We start from the raw sequence: 17891 nt of genomic DNA, 5'->3' as shown, positions 1-17891 counted from the left end.
AAACTGGGAAAGGAGAAATTCGCATGTAAATAAAGAAAATATCTAAAATAAAAAAAATAAAAAAAAAGGTGCTGCAGTTTTATCACTGTGGATGACACTGGTGGTAATAATTGGTTTATTGAAGTAAAGGGTGATGCCAATTGATACAGGTATGTATAGAGAAATGTAGAAAAGGTAGTGGAGATATATATTATAGAGAACTCCTTTATAATATTGCACATGAAAGGAAAAATGTGTAAGTAACTGACAATAGTAATGATAACAAAGCAGTTACTTTGTAAAAATTTATGACTTAACAATACTTGATGACAGTGATACAACACAGGAGGAAGGGCTGATGTAATGATGTTTGGCAGAGCAAAGCCCTCGAGTATATTTATGGAGCTGGGATCTGATGCAAAACTGGAATGCTTACTGTCATCACAAGTGATGTAGGAAAGACTGGTCTCAAGGGGTTTGTTTGAGTTTTTTTTTTTTGTTTGTTTGTTTTTTAATGAAATGGAGGAACAATAAACACATAGCAGCAAGGACCACAAAGATTATGCTGAAATGTTGAGAAGAGTGCAAGGGTGAGAAAACAATGGCTGGGCTTGGGAATGAAGTGATAGTGAACGTGGAACATTGAGGGTTCACTTGGGCTATGTGGTCATTAAATGATGGGAAGCTAGTCGATAAAGCCACACTCTTCTCTTCTGCTTTGGCAATTACAGTGTGCCAAACAGCAAAAAGTAGGGTGCTTATAGAGCTGAGCTTTTGACAACCAAGCACAATACATGAAAAGAGCAAAGAAGAGGAAGGAACATATAAGACAGTGATTGCAATGACTGACATAAGAGCTTAAAGGAGAATTTCAGGCACATTACTTGAGATGAAAGGTTGTTCTTTTTTGTAATGAAAAGAAAATACATTAAAAATGCTGTCATCTGTACATTTCAAAATGAATAAAAACCACAAAAATATTTCACGAGGATAATATTACTTAAATGAGGGTGATTTCAAGGTGCTTAAATATAAACTAATTCATTTTGGTACCTTAATAAAAGAAAACATAGCTCATATTATCTAGCATTTAAATGTAGTATGGAGTTTTAAAATATTAATATTATAATGAAGTATACAGTATACATCTAAATTCATACTCATTGTATAATATCTTGTTATCTAATATAATAGGCTTTAACCACGTGTCCACACAAATTCAAGTAAATTAAAATAAAAAATACATTTGTTAATTGCAGTAGCCACATTACTAGCATTTAACAGTAGTTTAGTGATTAGAGATTATCACTATAAAATGCTTCCTTTACTGGACCAATTCTGTTGAGCAGTTCTGAAACAAAGCATCAAAACTGGGAGAATAAAGTATTCATTCATAGTCAGACAAATCCACAAGGGCAGAACCTAGATAATATAACTCCTAATTCAATGTTATTTGTATTATCATCTCCTAATACCTGGAATTTGCTAATTCTTATTATTTCCTAAGAAATAAAATATACAGATTTCCCTCATTCACCTTCACTCAAAACATTCTTCAAAACCAGAATACATTTAAAATAATTTAATGTTTGAAGAATTATAAACTCTTACTCTCAATATGTTAATATTTTCACTCAATTTATCCAAATGCCATTAATAAGAGGCTTATCCATCTTACTTTAAAAATCATTATGTTACCATTTGTAATGCCATTAAGTGCAGACATGTTTGAGTAGAGACATGAAAAAGCATTTATAATCACTTTCTGTGCCATGGCTTTTACTTTAGTAGTAGAGGATCTTAAGCTGTATGGTTTCAGTTACATTATCTACAAAATGGTAATTGTTAAGACAGTAAATAGATTTTAATATTGGTAAAAAGACTTCAAAATAAAAACACAGGCCTGAAATATTAATATTATACTTTTAAGGAGTTGGCATGGCCTTACATACTCATGGTTTAGTAATATACTTGCCAGTTTGCCCACTTCTAACAGACTTGAAAGTATAACTACAGGGTTGGGTCAGTAGGCCCTCCTCTCACTTCTGTCAGAACACCAGAGTGAGACAAGGCTGGACTTTGTGGGTCCAAAGGCACCAACTGGAAGAATGTTGGAGGGAGAATCCAGAGGAATTGAGAGGCAATATGAAGAGAGGGCTTTGCAGACATTTGGCCACCATTTTCAACAGCCACGCCTGAGATAAGAAAATGCCCTAAGAATTAACAATTCTCTTTATTCTTTCTGTAATATAAGTAAAATATGCACTTGATTTTCATTTGCAGAATATTTACAAAAATGAATACCATGCATAAAAAGATAGAAATATAAAAGTCGGGATGAAAAACTTTTCGCAGTTGCACTGTGATTATAAGTAATAGGAAGATTTTACAAAACACAATTAATCCTCCTTTGAGTTTTCCCAAATCCTTGTCAACTTTCAGAACAGTGAAAATAATGGTATTTATCTCAGGCCATATTTTATGCTCTTACGAAATTTAATATCTTTTGTGTTGGTCCTGAAATATTTACAGACACATGAAACCTACTTAGTGGTTCATCATCAAAATGCCAAATTTCTCACTACATTAGGTTGTATCAAGAACATTTTCTAAATTACTGCTTTTCCTTTATTGGAATAAATAAAATTATTTGATACTTTATGGTACATTGCCTTATTTTAGGGGCATGGATTTAAAGAAAAACAAACTGTTCGAGTTGTCAAGAGTGTTTTCAAACATACCCACCTGGGAAGGGACATTTTTGGGAGGTTCTATTCGTATGCTTGGGTCCCATTCTCCAGGAGGAAGAACTGTAACCTGATCCAGAAACTCATCAATGCCTGAAACCAAGTCATTGCGGTCTTTTGCTTTGTAAGCAACATCATGAAACACCTACGGAAGAAAAGACAGTGGCATATTTTTAATAAGCTATGAAAAGGACTGGTAGAGTTAATATAATAAAACCGGCCATCATACCAAAAACAAAATACAGATTCAATGCAATCGCCATCAAAACTACAACAGAATTCTTCACAGATCTTGAAAGGAAAACTTCAGCTTCATATAGGAAATACAAAAGACCCCAGCTAACCTAAAATAATCCTGACTAATCAAAGAACTGTAGGAAGTATCATCATCCATTCTGATTTCAAGTTGTACTACAGAACCATCATAATAAAAACAACATGGTACTGGCACATAAACAGACATGTCAATTAATGGAATAAAATTGAAGGTGCAGACATAAATCCACACACCTGCGAATATGTGTTTATTTTTAGTATAAAGAATCTATAAGTACACACTGGGGGGAAAGATAGCATCTTCAACCAATGGTGCTGGTCAAACTGCATGGCTGTATGTAGAAGAATCCAAATAGATTCTCACCATGCACTCAACTCCAAATGGATTAAAGGCCTTGACATAAAACAAGATACACTGAAACTGATGGAAGAAAAAGTGGATAATAGCCTTGAACTCGTTAACACAGGAAAAGAATTTCTGAACAAAACACCATTAACATAAGCACTAAGATCAAAGTTAATAAATGGGCCTTCATGAAACTGAAAAGCTTCTATAATCAGACAAAGTGACAGCCTACAGAATTGGATAAGATTTTCACCACCTCTGCATCTTATAGAGGGCTAATACCCAAAAATATATAAAAAGCTCAAAAAACTGGATATCAAAACTGGATAACCCAATTTAAAACTGGAGTAAAGATTCAAACAGAATCCTCAACAGAGAAAACTCAAATGGCTGAAGAAACACTTAAGGAAATATTCAGCGTCCTTAGCCATTGAGGAAATGGAAATTAAAAGTTCTTTGAGATTCCATCTTACACTTGTCAGAATGGTTACAATCAATAACTAAAAGACAGCTCTTGCTGGAAAGGATGTGGAGAAAGGAGAACACTCCTCCACTGAAGTGGGAAAGTAAACTTGTACAGGGACCATGGAAGTTAGTGCAGTGATTATTTGGGAAGATGGCAATCTATCTACCTGGAGACCAGCTCTAGCACTCTTGGTCATATATACACATATATGAAGGTGATCTAAACGAAATTACCAGTAAGGCAGAGCCCCCAAGTGGGCATCTCTTGTCACAAAATGAAGCCTCCAATCCTGGGATTGGGTTATATCTAATTGATTTGTTGGCCAAAAGGAGTCCCATGGGAATCCCCAAATAACCCAAACTTTTGGCAAGACATTTTTTTCCTCCACAAGCTGATATAAAGGTTCCATTGCTGTCTTCTAGAAATGACAAAAAAGTTTCATACAAAGTACCTCAATAAGACATGAAGAACACCAATAGACAGCTAATCTTGATGGGATATCTTACATCTTACAGGATCCCACCCATAGACATGTAACCATGGCAACCAACAAATGCTGAAAATAAAAGAAAATGTCCTCCCCAGGCATGAGCCCACTAATTGGTTATCCAATATTAAGAGATCAGCCCTGAATCATATACACACAAGTAACACTAAATGAACTCAGAAGGTTGTAGTCAGAAACTTAGGTATTTATACATATGTAACAGTAACAACTAAGGAAGAAGCCATGAATTTGATAGAAAGAGGAGTTGGAGAGAGAAAGGGGAATTGGACTAAATGATGTAATTGCAGTTTAATTGAAAATTTTTAAAAACAATTTAAAGAATTGTAACTTCCCTTAATTAACTTTATTTTTCCTACTATTAGGAACTCTCTTAAAATCTTTCTTGATGTGATATCATTTAATGAAAAAAAAAAAACCTGCTTCTGGAGATCACATGATTCTATGTCCTGCCTTCAACAGAAAAGAAAGTCAATTTACCCAGAGCTGCCAACTTCCTATTGTTTTAAAGAACCCTGAAGATACACACCACAATCTACTTGGTTTTAAATTATAAACAGATTTACTATCGCTTTTCCATCACCAATTTCCCCAGTCATCCGTGTTCTTTAAACTCTTCTCTGTGAACTTTACATGCTAACCTGGCATTCTCACAACAACTTCCTAGGCTCTCTCCCAAGTAAGAGTAGATGCTTCAATATTCTCCCAGAACCTGTCCTTACCATTTTTGTCATTGCCACTATTTCCAAGAACTAATTATAATTACATAGTTAGTTGTTTAATGTCTATTTTACCTGTTAAAATGAGCTCTGAACATTTCTTCAATAAATGTATGCCAAATAATTTAGATGGATATAGGAAAGAAAACAAACCCAATAAAACACACACCTTAGTGAAGCTGACACTCTAGTGTGATGGGAGAGAAGAGAAACATAAGCAATTATACATTTGGTGGACAGTAGAAAGCACTATAGACAAGGTATGTCACGAAAGTGAAGGGATGCTGCTTTTAATGCAGTAACTGAGGAGCCTGTGGTGATTATGTTTTTTAGCAGACCTTATGAATCCAAGCCTTACTGCTTTCAGGAACAAAACCATTCCAGACTAAGGGACCTGCAAATGTAGAGCATGAATGCCATGTTTGAAAACAGCAAGGGGCAAATTCCTGGGATGTAAGCAGGAGATGACAGCTGAGGAGAAGGAACGACATCAAAGAACTCGATAGCTCATTGTAAATGCTGACTCTGAATGAGACAGGAGGTCATTTGAGGGTTTTGAGCAGAAGAAGGACTTCTCTAACCATTGTATTACTAGCAAAATGAAACAGAGAAAGGCAGAAAGATAATTTGCAATGGTGGGGACCCTGTGATAACAGCAAAAGCTAGATTATGGGAAAAACAGAGACACAGCCATGTGGAATGTGAGACACTGCTGGATTCTGTACATAGTGCCTGAGTCTGAAAGGTTCACTTATGGATGGAATGTGGGTGCGAAATGAGGAAGAAGAGTTAAGGATGATTTTGGAGTTCACACAAACTCTTCTACTTGTTTCCCGAGTCAGTCTAAGGTCTTGGTTATATACCAGTTCCCTTGACAACTGAACCATTGCCTCTGGCATCATTCCTCCTAAGTGATTTTTTGTTCTAAAGGATCCGAGTGATATAGGAATGTTCCTATCCCAAACCTTTACTTTGTTCATTTTTGGATCAAAAGTCCTCTCTATAACTTAAAAGCTATTCATGCCACCTCTATCTCCCTCCACTGCTCTTGTGATTTCTTCTGTAACACTTATTTCCATGTACTGTATATTTAGCTTCAATGGTCCTTTGTCTTTCAATAACTGGGGTTAATGAAAAGAAAAAGCTTTTGTCCATATATTTATCTACCATAAGTGCTAATATGTAATTCATATCTAATAAATACTTGAATAAATTAACAATCCTCCATCTCCTCCTCCAACTCTTTCCACATGCTTCCTCTCAAATTCAAGGCCTCTTTATAAAGATTATTATTGCTACATGTATGTGAGTATATATATTAATACAACCTGCTGAGTTCATTTAGTGTTGCATGTATGCATATTTTCAGGGATGGCCATTTGGCATTGGCTAGCCAAGGTCAGCTCTTAGGAAGACTGTCTTTCTCTCCGTGTGTCTTTCTCCTGTTTCTGTCTCTCTCTGTCTCTGTCTCTCTGTCTCTATCTCTTTCTGTCTCTGTTCATTTCTCACCTCCCTCCCTCCTCCCCTTACATCTCTCTTAGCAGTCCTTAGCTGCCTGTAGTTCTTTGTCAAGGAATAGAGGGAGAGCACCCCTGAGATTACTCTCTTTCATGTTAACACATTTATTGATGGTGTTCTTGTTCATATCTTGTTTAGTCAGCTACACACTATTAAAGGTGTCATGGATTCTGATTTTTAAGATCTTACACTTTTGAGATTATATCTCTTTGAGAAGCTAATGACAGTTTTTTTAAAGTACAAAATATATCTATGGTTTTTATTTTTTTATTTTAACAAAGAAATATATTTATATAATAGAGATCAGCAACCTCTTAAAATTCATCTACATCTCCACTAATAGGTTAAAGATTCCAAGGTTAGGGACATCTGTGTGTGTGTGTGTGTGTGTGTGTGTGTGTGTGTGTGTGTGTGTGTGTGTGTCAGGCAACTCTAGAGGGCTTACAGACTTTGCCCAGCTTTTTGGTGTTATGTAATCTATATATTTAACTACTATTTTTTATTTAGATAGCAAAGTAGTTATACCACAAACAAATTTTCAGTGCTATTAACATATAAGCAATGTTTATAATGCTGGCATATGTACTATGGAAAAATAACTATTATAAATGCTTAATGGTTTTTACATGTAAATTCTCAAAAATTATTATTCCTGGTTTTAATTTATGCAAACAAATTTTTCTCAAGGAAAGTTGGTAGTGAAAACGTGGGAAAATGGGATTCAATACATAGAAATATAATTCCCACAAAAACTGTTATGAAATAGACCTCCAAATTTAGGTGTACCTTGTGAAGGAACTATTCCTTAGGAACATGAATAAATACCTCATCAGTCATTAAGGTTGCAATCGATCTGCCAATCTCATGGTACTGTTGACCCTTTCCCAGGGGTCCCAGAAGAATGAACAGAAATCTGTAATTAAGAAGAAAAAAATTCAAGGTAGAAATGTAACAATAACCCCCTTAGAACAGAACCTCTCTTCTCAAAGGAATTAGTCAAAACAAGGATTTTAATGTAAAACTTTTTTTATAGTTCATTATGTTTTATGATTGAGACTTCAGTACAATATCCTCAAGCACTGGGATGCTGGTTTGTGTGTAACACTAGGACTTCTGTTTCTAGCTGTCTATATAGCCTATGAATTTGTGACCAGAAATTTTAAAGATTATAAGTCTTTAGAAGAGGATGATAGAAAAATTAAATCTCTCTAAATAGGAAGCAGAAATGTTCACTAGTACATAAGATGAAGACCAAGAGTAAAAAAGGCAATATAGTATTATACAGTAAGAGAGAACACATTATTAACATCTAGTCACTGTACATACATTTTTATTGAACATAAAAACTGCTGGGACCTAAAAATTAGTTAGGCAGAAGACAAAAGTTTAAAAATGAGTTAGGCATAAGCAAAAAGTATGAAAATTAAAGTGTTCTATTTAAGTTGCCATAGTATTCTGGTGGTATTCATTTATCAATGGTTTACATTACTAAGGATAACTCTACTAGTACAGTTTGATATAATATAATTCTACATTTTCTTTAGCTGTAAATGTTAGTAATTACATATGTTTTATATGAAGCATATATTATACAACCCTAGAGGTCATATATGACATTAGTTTTCTATCAGTTATAATTGAACCCATCAAATTCTGCTCTCAGTGTGTATGTGTGTATGTCTGTGTCTGTAACTGTGTGTATGTGCATGTGAGTGTGTGCATGTGTATATTTGTGCATGTGTGCCTATGTGTTCATGTGAGTGTGCATGTATGTGTTTGTGTGAGTGATTGTGTCTGTGTTTGGGGTGTGTGTGCATGTGTGTTTATGTGTAAATGTGCAAGTGGTGTTTCTTGTGTGTGGAATGTACATATGTATGTATATTAGCGTGTGTATGTGTGTGCCTGTGTTCATATGTGTGTGTGCATATGTGTAATATATAAAAAAAAACAGGAATAGTTGAATGTGATGGTTTTATCAACTACAATACTTCTGAAAATTTTCTAACCTGTGTATATCTTGATTTTTTGTTTGTTTGTTTTTCGAGACAGGGTTTCTCTGTGTAGCCCTGGCTGTCCTGGAACTCACTCTGTACACTCTGTAGACCAGGTTGGCCTTGAACTCAGAAATCTACCTGCCTTGCCTCCCAAGTGCTGGGATTAAAGGCGAGCGCCACCACTGCCTAGCATATCTTCCTATTTTAAAGTTTCTACTGTATGCACTATTTATAAAGCCCTAAAACATATTCTCTGACATTTATTGTATGTTGCCTTTATAATCATTTTATGCCTTTTTACTTCATAAAAAGGATAATTGGGGGTCACAGATGGTTTTTCTTTTTCTTTATTCTAATCTCCTTTCTTTTTCACCTTTCCTAAATAAATAGCCTGGTCTTTGGAATCTCTCTCTATACAGTGACTGTATAGTGTCCTAAATTTCTCTTCATTGTCTCTACTCATATTTTGCTGAATCAGTATGAATGAGGTCACCTAAGCCTGAGACTTTTCATAGTGAGGGCGTATAACCTTATCATGGCTATAGTCTACTCCTCAGAATTTTCTTTTCTTTTCTTTTCTTTTTTTTTTTTGAAAAACAGAAACTATGAGTGTGATAAGCAGACTGCATTTACTTATGTGTATCCAAACACCTTTGTTAGTGGTGAGATGGGAGTATCCAACTGAATGAGAATTTTATACTACTAAGGTATCTCTGCAATTAGTAAACCTGACACATGGAATCAGAATCCCAGATTTCTAGACACTCTTCATAGCCTGTAGTTTACATGTAGAAATATATATCCTTATCCACACAATTATATTCTTTTAGTATACTCAATTTATCTTCCCAGTTTTAATTAAAAGTTGGTATGTATATCAGTAATCTTCAAATGGGATAAATAGAAATTTACTTCTATAACCTTAATGGCAACTAGATTTCTCACTCAGATCAATGCAGACAGGTGCTACAACTGAATGTCACTCTAGTTAAAAGGGTCCTTACAGAATGAGGCTTCTCCTACCTCTGCTATTTATTATTTCCTGGATAACTATTTGTAACCAAACTGTGGTATGACATGTATTGTGTTTTGAGTTATAGTCAAAGATTCATAGAAGAAAATTATTTTCTAAACCCACTTGACAGAGCAGCTGCACTTCTCAACTCTGTCAATGTCCCTTAGCAGACAGGCTTTGCTGTGGTTAGACAGTCGGATGTACATAATATCAGCTTAAATGGCAGCAAGAGAGAAAGGGCACTTCCCAGATAAAGCAGTAACAACTGAACATGACAAAGTCAATATCCTATTTTTTGTTTCCTTTTCTCAGTTTTATTCACAAGCACCCTTATATCTCTAAAACATGAATCAGTAATAATAGAGCTTAGCTTATATTACCATTACCTATTAGTTTTGGTGCATAATTAAATAGAAAAAGTTCAGATAAACAAATGAATCTTTTAACTTGAATTAACCACTTTCATCATATTATTGACTACCAGCAATTCTTCAGATCCGGGGAATATAAAGAACAACTCTCCTAGGGCTGAAGCATGAAACATTTGATCCCACATAAGCTATTCCCACAAATTGAAGGCCTAATCAAACAAAGCCAATCCCTAGAATTCATGATCCTCTTGGTTGGGACTACACATATATAAGATCCTCTTTCTTGAACACATAGTTCAATATAATCTTTGAAAAACTATAAAATTGACCTGTACAGATGAAGAGCAAGTCTAAAATGAAGTATGAATTTTCAGAAGGATGAGGAAGGATAGACTATTTGTAAAAGCACTCCCCATGCTTATAAAGAAAAAAAAAACAGTAGGTTTATGGGTAATGCACTCATTTCTAGTCAAGTATCTATCAGAAAATTGTATTAAAATATTACTATTGCCTAAAATAAATAATTCAATAAACATGAAAAATGCTTGAATAATTTTACCTGCTTGGGATTGGAACTTCAGCCAGTCCTTGGAGCAAGACAGCTGGCGACAACCTGACAAAGGCAACCACAGTTCTGTCTAGGAACTCCAGTTCTCCTACCAAAATGTTTGATGCCTCAGCACCCGGAGGAATCTTTTTCATAAAATGAAGATCAACCTAAGAGCATCACAAGTAAATATTTTAACCATATAAATTATGTCAATAAATTGAATATTTTATAATAGATGAATTTTATACATTTGTAACAAATTCAACAAATATTCAACATATGTCTATTTTAAAATAAGTATATCCTTATAGTATAATGTGGCTTTAATATTTGTTTTTATTTGATTATATTATGTTCTTCATATAGTATAGTTGGCCTGAAAAATTCCTCAGTTTACATAATTCTCCATAAAACTGAGATATAACAGAATAGAGAAAAATAGCATTTAAATAACTACAGATCCATAGGTAAATTTCTACTATGAAATGCCTGTGATTTAAATGAATGAATATAAAATAAAGAGGACCACTAAAAGGAAGAAATGCTGAGACTAAAGGGTGATGTCTAAAAATGCATGGAGAATAGTCTTTAAATACAAACCATTTTTATGCATGGAGCATCAATGAAAATGAAGCAGTGACTTTAAAGTAAAATTTGCACGGCCTATTTCTTGTGTCTAACTCATTTGAGTTGCTTTTTATGGAACACTGTTTTTAGGGGACTAGGAGTTTATCTGCCCTAGTAATTTTTTATGACATTATGTTAATGAAATCGGGAACAAGGCTCAAAGTGGGAAGACACGAGAGAGAGAGAGAGAGAGAGAGAGAGAGAGAGAGAGAGAGAGAGAGAGAGAGAGAGTGCTGCTGTGTATCAAATGAGGCTAAGATGTTTTAGACCAGTTAATTCTCTTGAAGTCTTAAAAATTAGAAGATACTATTCCAAGAAGTTTTAAATTAATAAAATGTTTAAATGTAGCTCTTATGAACATAAATAACATTATACAGACTGACATGCTTATATTTAAGAATATACATATATATATATGCATGTAATAATGACAAAAGAGGATATGAATTTGAAAGGCAGCAAGATGGGGTATATTGGAGGGCTTGGAGGAAGGAAGGAAATGCAGAAGTTGATATAATTATATTATAATCTCAAAAATAAAAGAATTTCTAAAATTAAGGCATTAGTACAGCTATTTAAAAATATGTATTAAACTATATGTAAGATATGTCTTAATTAAACAATACATGTAGCTGTATTTTATTAAAAGTATTAAATATAGTACTTTATAGAGCTGTAATAGTAGAACAGTTGCCTAGCATATGGCTAGCTCTAGATACTATTTCTAATACTGAAAAATAACACAATTTAAAAAAATATAGCATTACATCAATAGTATAGTCATATTTTATCTTAAATGAAAATTTCCTTTATGAAATTAAGTATATGTGTAAATAAAATATTTCACAAATATTATAAGCTACAAACTCCAGCATTTGTATTCTTCAGATATACAAGTATAAGTTCTTGAAGTATGTGTGATGATTACTACATGCCATGTATTTTTTTTTAAGAATCTAACCTTTTATTTTATAGATAAGCAAAGTTCATTTATGGCTTTTATTGTATACTTAAAATGCTTAAATTAGTAATGTTTACAGTTTTGCTATAATTGCCTGTAAAAGATTCCAGGAAATGGATGAGAGATTTTTTATATTCTATATGAGTTGAGATATTCATTGTTGTTGTAAATATGCATGTGTGTGGTAAATGCACATGTTTACATGTGTGTTAGTGTATCTATGTGTGAATATCAGAAGTAAAAGTCATATATCTGGTTTCATTCAGCTGGTTCCTTTGGTCTACCTGCTCAGTTTGCTTCAGAAATCCATTGTTTCTGCTTCCTGAACATGAGGTTTACAGGGACTCTACCCAGACTGCCTGGCATTTATGTGGGTGCTAGGAATCTTAATCCAACTCCTCATATTTGAGCAGTCCGTCTCACTGCTCTTAGGGCAATGAGAAGTCCATAATAAAGCTTTACGACATTTTCTAAGCTCAAATGAAATACATAATTTAATTAAACAGTAGAAAAACTATGACATATTACTAATACAATGTAAAAATTTAAATTAAATAGAGGCCTGTGAGATGGCTCAGGCATTTGCTGCCAAGTCTAAGATCTGAATTCGAGCCCTAGAACTCAAATGGTGTAAGAAGATAACTGACCTCTGCATCCTGTCCTCTAACCTTCACATACACATGATAGATGTTCACACACACAAACACACACATAAATAGATGTATTAAAATTTAATTTAAAAATAAAATCATATAATTTGTAATTAATATAAAATTTATTGGTAATGCTTGAAGTATAAATTCCATCTAGAATACTGTTATCAAATTTATTTATTGTTCAACAACTATAAATCTCTGCTATTAAAATCTTTACCTCAGAGAAGCTGTAAAAAACAGAATTAACTGCTTTAAATTGAAATTAGGTTGAATCAAGGATTGTAAAGCATATGAAAGAGTTTAATTTCAAAAAAAAAAAAAAAACTCCTGTGACCATTATATATGATTTTTAAAGTACATTAAACTAAATATATAATTGATATCTACTGCCTAGAAAAAAAGCTATGCAGAATCTGATTTCAAGATCAGCAAGTTTATCTTTTCATTTTAAATTTAATAACTTATACTCATGTATCTGTGGTTAATAATTATATTGCATTCATTATATTATATTATTCTTGGATGAGATATGTATTTTGAGGTGTTAGATTTTGTAATACATTAATCACTTTCATATTTTCATATTAAATTATACCTGGAATAGTCTATACTTAACATTAGATCACAGTTTATAAAGAATCTCATTTAGCAGCCAGGCAGTGATGGCGCATGTCTTTAATCCCAGCACTTGGGGGACGGAGGCAGGTGGATGTCTAAGTTCAAGGCCAGCCTGGTCTACAGAGTGAGTTCCAGGACAGCTAGGAATATAAAGGGAAACCTTGTAACAAAAAAAAAAAAAATCTCATTTCCACCTTTTATTAAAACAGAAAACTACATTTAAGAGCAACAAATTTGATCTTGCATAAATTTATACCTACTTAAAAGATTACTTAAGGGCCTAGGTTATAATGTATTTTTAAGAAAATCGTTTAATGAATTCAAACTCTTGAAGTGAAAAATAGAGAAGTCCTGGAAGTTTCTAGTGCTTTGTAGAGAACCTTGAAAGAGTCAAGATACATTTTGGGAGCTCTGGATTTATACCATATTTCTAGGCTCTGTGGGCCCCACTGTTATGCAAAGAAGGGAAAGATGCCTGATTCTAGCTATTTGGGACTTAAAATGATAGTGAAAATAGTACATCTCTAGGCAACAAGATGAAAGAGACCACAGTGGAGCTGGAACTGCCTGCCCAAGGCACACACTTAAGGCTGAAAGAAAAGGACATGGAAATTTAAGGATAAAGTTCAAATCTTAGGGCTATTAACGATAGCCAGGCAAATAATAGAGGTTCTTTCTAGGCAAACAGTGTCCATACTGGGATCTACAACAGGTGGCATTTTTAAGTTCCACAAGATTCATTTCTTTTTTGTCTAAATGAGACAACTAAGGTTTCTTACTCCTAATATGCTTCATGTACAGCAGAATGATGAGAAAATGGAAAAGATGGTAGGGGATAATTATGGAACTCTTCTTTAGAACAATTTGAAATAAAGGAGTCTGTTGACATACAATAGCCATTTTTACTATGTTAAAAAAAAATCATAGTAGTTTGAAAAACAAATAGTATCTTGAAGCACCTAATTTTTGAAGGCATAATTGAGCTATATAATCTGATGTAATAGATTATGTTAGTTCCTTACTTAATTTAATAAAGTAATGGGCCTAATCATTGCATAGAGTAAAGTTGTGTAGCTTGAAGGTTGATAGAACATAGGATCAAGTTACATAAAATGAAAAAGAGCTTTTTGATATCTCAATTTTTGACTGAGATTTATAATCCATATAACAAGACTTAAAATACTGAAATGGACACAGTAATGTGGAGGTTAGCTAAATTTTAATAAATCTACCACCAAACTAAAATCATTAAGATTAAAAAAAATCTTAGCTTGCATACCTTCAAAATCTGGCAGTAAGAATTGTTTCCAAGGTGATGGATCACAGCAACTTTTTCTAAACTCTAATTCTCTGTACTACCAGGTTATAAAACTATAAATGTTTCATGTTTTGTTTTGTTACTCTAAAACTAAGCACTTAAACTATTTTGAATTTTACAGATCCCTTCAAAAAAAAACTCTGTGTTAAGCACTGGGGAAGGTACTGAAGATCCAGTGGAGAATAACACATTAAATCTGGTCTGGAATTTGTCCTGATACTACCATTCCCAATCTTAGTACAGTAGTCATTTTTTTTTTTTAGTAGCTACTTTATGCTCAGTTCTCTAACAGGCCCTAATACCATTAAATCTTTACAACAGAACAATAAATATTCATTTTATTTGTTTTAGGTAATGATAATGCTGCAGTTTAGAGAGATTCTCCAGAAACAGTAACAGATGTTAGACGTTTAGCATTCAAGTTTGCATGATCTTTCTCAAAAGATGTTCTTTCCAATGAACAATGCTATGGAGAAAATACAGAGAGATGCAGATGGCTGGCCCAAGCTTCTCCACTAAATGGCTCAGAAAATAAAAATGCAACAATGAAGGTAAGAATTAAAGGATAGAAATTTTATTTTTCACATTTATATAGTTCTAATTGTTAGGGGCCTAGGAATAATACCACTGTCTTTAATTGGCAGTTCTTAATTTCTCTTTAATGATGATCAATTCTGAAGGCCATGAAGATAGGTCAACAAAAACATCAAGATGAAATGGAAATATAGAATTCAATGTATAAGAGATTTTAAAGTTTAAAGTTAATTTATTTAAATAATGATCTACATAATGTAAAAATCACCATTCTTAAAAAATGTAAAATATTCCATTGTTATAAGATAGTCAATTTTTTTATGTCATCACTTTTAAGATATTATTTTGAATTAAGAACAGCAGAAATTAAATTTATGGCAGTTTGTGACAGATTTATTATAACTTGCAGATGAATGATGATGTAATGCTTTAAAAATATAACTCTTAGAGTGGCAGATGGAACACATTTAAACGGGTTTAATATTTGAATTACATGCCTTCATACAGTGAAATGAGCTTTGAACTACTTTAGAAGCAGAGCTCGAGCACCCTCACCTCTCTCTCCTGCTGGTGTGGAGGTCCTTTGTCAAGCCTTTGTTTCAGCCCACATGGACTAGTATGCCCCTTTTGTTGGCCTCCCAGTCCCTGCACGCACAATTAACAGACTTAAGCTCTTACATCATGCTCCCAGAGACTCTTCCAGGCACCAGAGGGAAAGCATGCACATAACTAGGTCTAGCTCGTGTATATAGTATCCCTGGAAAGCTAAAACAGGTCTAAAAAATCTAAAACAGGTCTAAGAAGCGGATTACCATTAATCCTTTCAGAACTTTTACTTAGATTACTTCCTCAGATTGGAGACCATTTCCACTTCCTCCCACTATTGTTAGTACTAAGGACTGTATCAAAATAGTACTTCCTTATCAGCTACACAGATAAAATTGTTCCACATCCTTATCTTTGACCAATATTGAAACCTCTCTGTTTCTATTCAACAGTTACTATGCCACAGCTACTGTAGTGTGTATAAAGTAGGGAATATATTAGCCAAAATCCCTTCATTTCTGCTAACTCATTAGTTTCTTACTATAAATTCAAACAAATTATTTCATTTATATCATATACAACTATAAGTAGCTTTCACCATAACAAACCTTTCATATGTTTTTATTCAAAGTTCTGCTATTTTACCTATTAGGGTTTCCTTTACTGACTCCTCAAATACAGTAACAGTAAAGATTGATATCATATCACTTGTTTTTCTACAAATTACAGGAAAATTATTCTGAGGGAGAAAATCTAGCACATATTTTAAACAACAGATTAAGCTTCTTACGATGTTCACTTGTCCTTTCTACTGCAAGTGTTACTCCAAGTGGCTGAATCCAAAGGATGATTCTTAAAATTTACACAACTGTTTTCTCAAATGGGCAAAGCCCTGCATGTAGACTGAACCCTGACACTTGTCTATAACAATTTCAAGCTTCAGTAAGAAACCACATAAAGACATGCAAATGTGTCACCAGGTAGCAGTTTCTACTAGTGATTTAGCAGCTTACTTAGATGAAAGAGAGAAGAGCTTACCTTGCTAAAGTCTACAGTGCTGTTTTCCCTGCTGACATCATTTTTATTCTCAGCACATGCTGGAGCAGACTGAGGAGAAACAACCTGACCTGCTAAAAGAGATTGTTATTGCAGAATACAGATAATTACTTATACTGGGTGAAATATGAACTTTAATTTAACCAAACAAAGTAGGATTTTTAATAAGCTTATGATGTAAGCATGAACATTCAATTAAGTGGAACTATATCCATACAAAGGTTATAAGTTACAGATAGAAATGGGAGAAATCAATCAAGAACGTTTAAGCCAATTATCAATTTAAAATACTAGATGGTTAATGTATTGGAAGAAAAGATGCCTACAAAGTTTAACTAAATTTAACCATAACCTAAGGTTCATTGACTTCTAAATATTAATCAAAACTAATAGTATATATTTTAAAAAGACATAACTTTCAAGCTCTGACTGAAGAATTTTTGACAATATAAAAAAGAATAACTATTGTGTAAGTGCTCAGAATATTTTTCTGTTCTATTACATTTAAAAATCCAAATCACTATGTTCTTTAATAATAAAATTTAGAAATGGAGCTTATTAGAAATATATGTGATTTTGTGTCTACAACTATTCAGTTAAATAAGCTCTGCTATTCATCTCTTATGCAAGAGGTCACTAAACTAGCGTTGCAGTGGTTTTCTATTAATTTTATTGAAAATATAATTATGATATACATAACTCCTTTGTATGAAAGGTAAAATTAGTTAGCAAGATCACAGAGCTGGGTGTGTGACAATGACCAGAAGACATTAAGTCCATCATTTACTATGCAACAGCCTTTGCATGCACAGACCATCTGAAATATGCCACAGTTAGAAATAAATTATAATTAACCCAGTTTGCTTAGTTTCCTCAGCCTACTCTCTGCCCATAATTTTACTTTCCCTGTGAAATGGGTAATGTCAATTCAACACTGAAGCTGTGACAATGTATACAATTTTTAACTCAGTGGCTTCAAAATGCCTCTTTTACTGTCATGTATTTCAAACATAAGAACTACTCCCTGGCCGGGCGGTGGTGGCGCACGCCTTTAATCCCAGCACTTGGGAGGCAGAGGCAGGCGGATTT

The 17891-nt window shown here is 33.6% G+C and overlaps 1 protein-coding gene and 1 long non-coding RNA gene across 26 annotated transcripts in view; one reads left to right on the top strand and one right to left on the bottom strand.

The window, feature by feature from the left end:
* Slc4a10 (solute carrier family 4 member 10) overlaps window positions 1–17891 on the bottom strand; it is a 432277-nt gene that overhangs the window by 70029 nt on the left and 344357 nt on the right. For 12 of the 22 annotated variants that reach the window (XM_031370397.1, XM_031370402.1, XM_031370408.1 and 9 more), the window contains 5 exons: window positions 16785–16876; window positions 15756–15845; window positions 10496–10653; window positions 7382–7469; window positions 2725–2871 (listed from right to left, as the gene is read on the bottom strand). In XM_031370397.1, coding sequence (XP_031226257.1) covers window positions 2725–2871; window positions 7382–7469; window positions 10496–10653; window positions 15756–15845; window positions 16785–16876 — 575 coding nt within the window. The remainder of the gene's footprint in view (window positions 1–2724; window positions 2872–7381; window positions 7470–10495; window positions 10654–15755; window positions 15846–16784; window positions 16877–17891) is intronic. The other 10 variants (XM_031370416.1, XM_031370411.1, XM_031370418.1 and 7 more) reach the window with 3 other exon arrangements.
* Window positions 1–17891, top strand: part of LOC116090227 — a 34054-nt gene that overhangs the window by 4440 nt on the left and 11723 nt on the right. For all 4 annotated transcript variants that reach the window (XR_004118615.1, XR_004118616.1, XR_004118614.1 and 1 more), the window contains exon 2: window positions 15018–15217. This is a non-coding gene — a long non-coding RNA (uncharacterized LOC116090227). The remainder of the gene's footprint in view (window positions 1–15017; window positions 15218–17891) is intronic.

The sequence above is a fragment of the Mastomys coucha genome, unplaced genomic scaffold (genome assembly GCF_008632895.1).
Source record: "Mastomys coucha isolate ucsf_1 unplaced genomic scaffold, UCSF_Mcou_1 pScaffold15, whole genome shotgun sequence".
Taxonomy (NCBI): Eukaryota; Metazoa; Chordata; class Mammalia; order Rodentia; family Muridae; genus Mastomys; species Mastomys coucha.
This window is presented reverse-complemented; position numbering and strand designations above follow the sequence as displayed.